The sequence below is a fragment of the Limulus polyphemus genome, unplaced genomic scaffold, assembly GCF_000517525.1.
Source record: "Limulus polyphemus unplaced genomic scaffold, Limulus_polyphemus-2.1.2 Scaffold5562, whole genome shotgun sequence".
Classification (NCBI taxonomy): Eukaryota; Metazoa; Arthropoda; class Merostomata; order Xiphosura; family Limulidae; genus Limulus; species Limulus polyphemus.
The window spans coordinates 16,268-18,115 of NW_013671172.1; the positions used below are offsets into that span (position 1 = coordinate 16,268).

The 1,848-nt window shown below is 29.2% G+C and overlaps 1 protein-coding gene across 1 annotated transcript in view; it reads right to left on the reverse strand.

Annotated features, from left to right (window-relative positions):
- The window catches only part of LOC106472728 (ATP-dependent RNA helicase Ddx1-like), a 47,956-nt gene that overhangs the window by 15,223 nt on the left and 30,885 nt on the right, over nt 1-1,848 (reverse strand). Inside the window, 2 exon segments of the mRNA XM_022401274.1 lie at nt 413-487; nt 1,635-1,685. Coding sequence (XP_022256982.1) covers nt 413-487; nt 1,635-1,685 — 126 coding nt within the window.

The window sequence follows — 1,848 nt, forward strand, 5'->3', positions numbered from 1 at the left end:
AAATTCAGATATTAGTATTGTAAACAGCATTTTGCAGACACACTTCAACATAATTTCTGTTCCTTTCACGTGTTATTTTTCAAAACACACTTTTCTTTGGAACACCAATTTATAATACATTTTACAACAATATTTCAATATCTTGGAGGATATTATAAGCAATACTTTTTACATATAAAAGTATTTACAACATGACGTAGAATTTCTGGTAAATCACAACATGGTGAACTATTTAGAGTGAATTATGTAACAATAGTTTTTGTATCTGAGGGATACTTACAATACAAACAGTTTCTAGTTATTAAAATCACAGAATAACCTTCTTGTGTAAGTGAGGGAATAAGGATATAACATGACAAACAGTTTCTGGTAAACCATACAAAAATATTTTTGGTGTCTGAGGGATACTTACAACATGATGAACAGTATCTGGTACACTGTCCTCTCCTTTCAGATCAACCCAGACTGGGAAATGCATCAACCTCTCCTGTAGCATAAAAACAAACAAAAATCAATTATTATAAAGCTGTTGAACTACACACAAGAGAACTAGAAATTAACAACCAAGTTGATTAAGATTATATCAAACTAATGACAAAGAATATGCATAATTACTATAATTTTTTCTACATAACAAGTTTTACAAAAATTATAATCAAAACCCTAACCTTGAATTATTTAATTTTCCCATTTATGACCTAATGTTTAACAAACTTCTATTATACAACCTTTGATATCAAAAATGCATATTGAAGGAATAATGAAAATTAACCGATAACTTTTAGTTGAAGTGATATCATTGATCCTGACAGAAGATCTTTAAAATTGTTAGCCTAGAGAAGTAAAAACAACAAATACAGATTTACAAAAAAAAAATATTCTTGTAAATTCTTAACAAATGCTTGTAATACTTCATAAAGTCACGCAACAGACCAAGAAATAGATTAACACTTTCTTGGCTAAGCCACCTTTAAATTATTATTATTTCAGTATTGGACCTACACAGCCATTCTTTGATATTACATCTGTACATTTATATATACAACAGAATACAAGTTTACTTCCTCAGACTTCTTTATAGTTTAAATAATAAAAATAAGATCAGTAAAATTAAAGTTGTGAAAGAAAATTATCACAAAAGCAGAAACAACTCCCAGAAGTTCAGAATGCATATTCCTTTCTAGGCTTACAGCCCAGATAGAACTACATTGACACGATTATCGAGAGAGAGAGGTGTTCAACTCTGTCAAGAAGTCTAACCAGGTGTGGAGTCGACCTTGACTTACACTAAATAATGAAAACTACCTGGATTAAGCAACTGTTCACTGTATTTTAACCTTTAAAATGTTACTATATAATTTACAGTTGCTAAACCAGCTGTACGCCTTTGATAGCAAGATATTATCTTTTTAACTATATTTTAAACGTTCATTTCTGACTATCATAATATACAAGTCACGCCATATTTAGATGAAAAATATCTATTTAATTTCATACTGCTCCAAAATAGAATTTTGACAACATTTAAAACTAGAAGTGTTTGAAAAATACATTATGTTGCTGTTTAATCAAAATAGACTTAAATGTACACATGAAACTATAAATAAATACATCTGTTTAAGATCAACCCTTACTGCAAGCTTCTTCACTTCAAAGGAGTGGAGGGTAGCAGAGCATACAACCATCTGTAAATATAACATAGTAGTAGTTATTCAATTCATCCAATAAAACTTAAAATGTTTATTATAATAAATGTGCTTTTTATTTACAAAGATGCACAGAATCTGAATGTGTACCATTCACTCTATAGTGAAAACATCGAAGATGTATCTTAGGTAAGTAACTGAA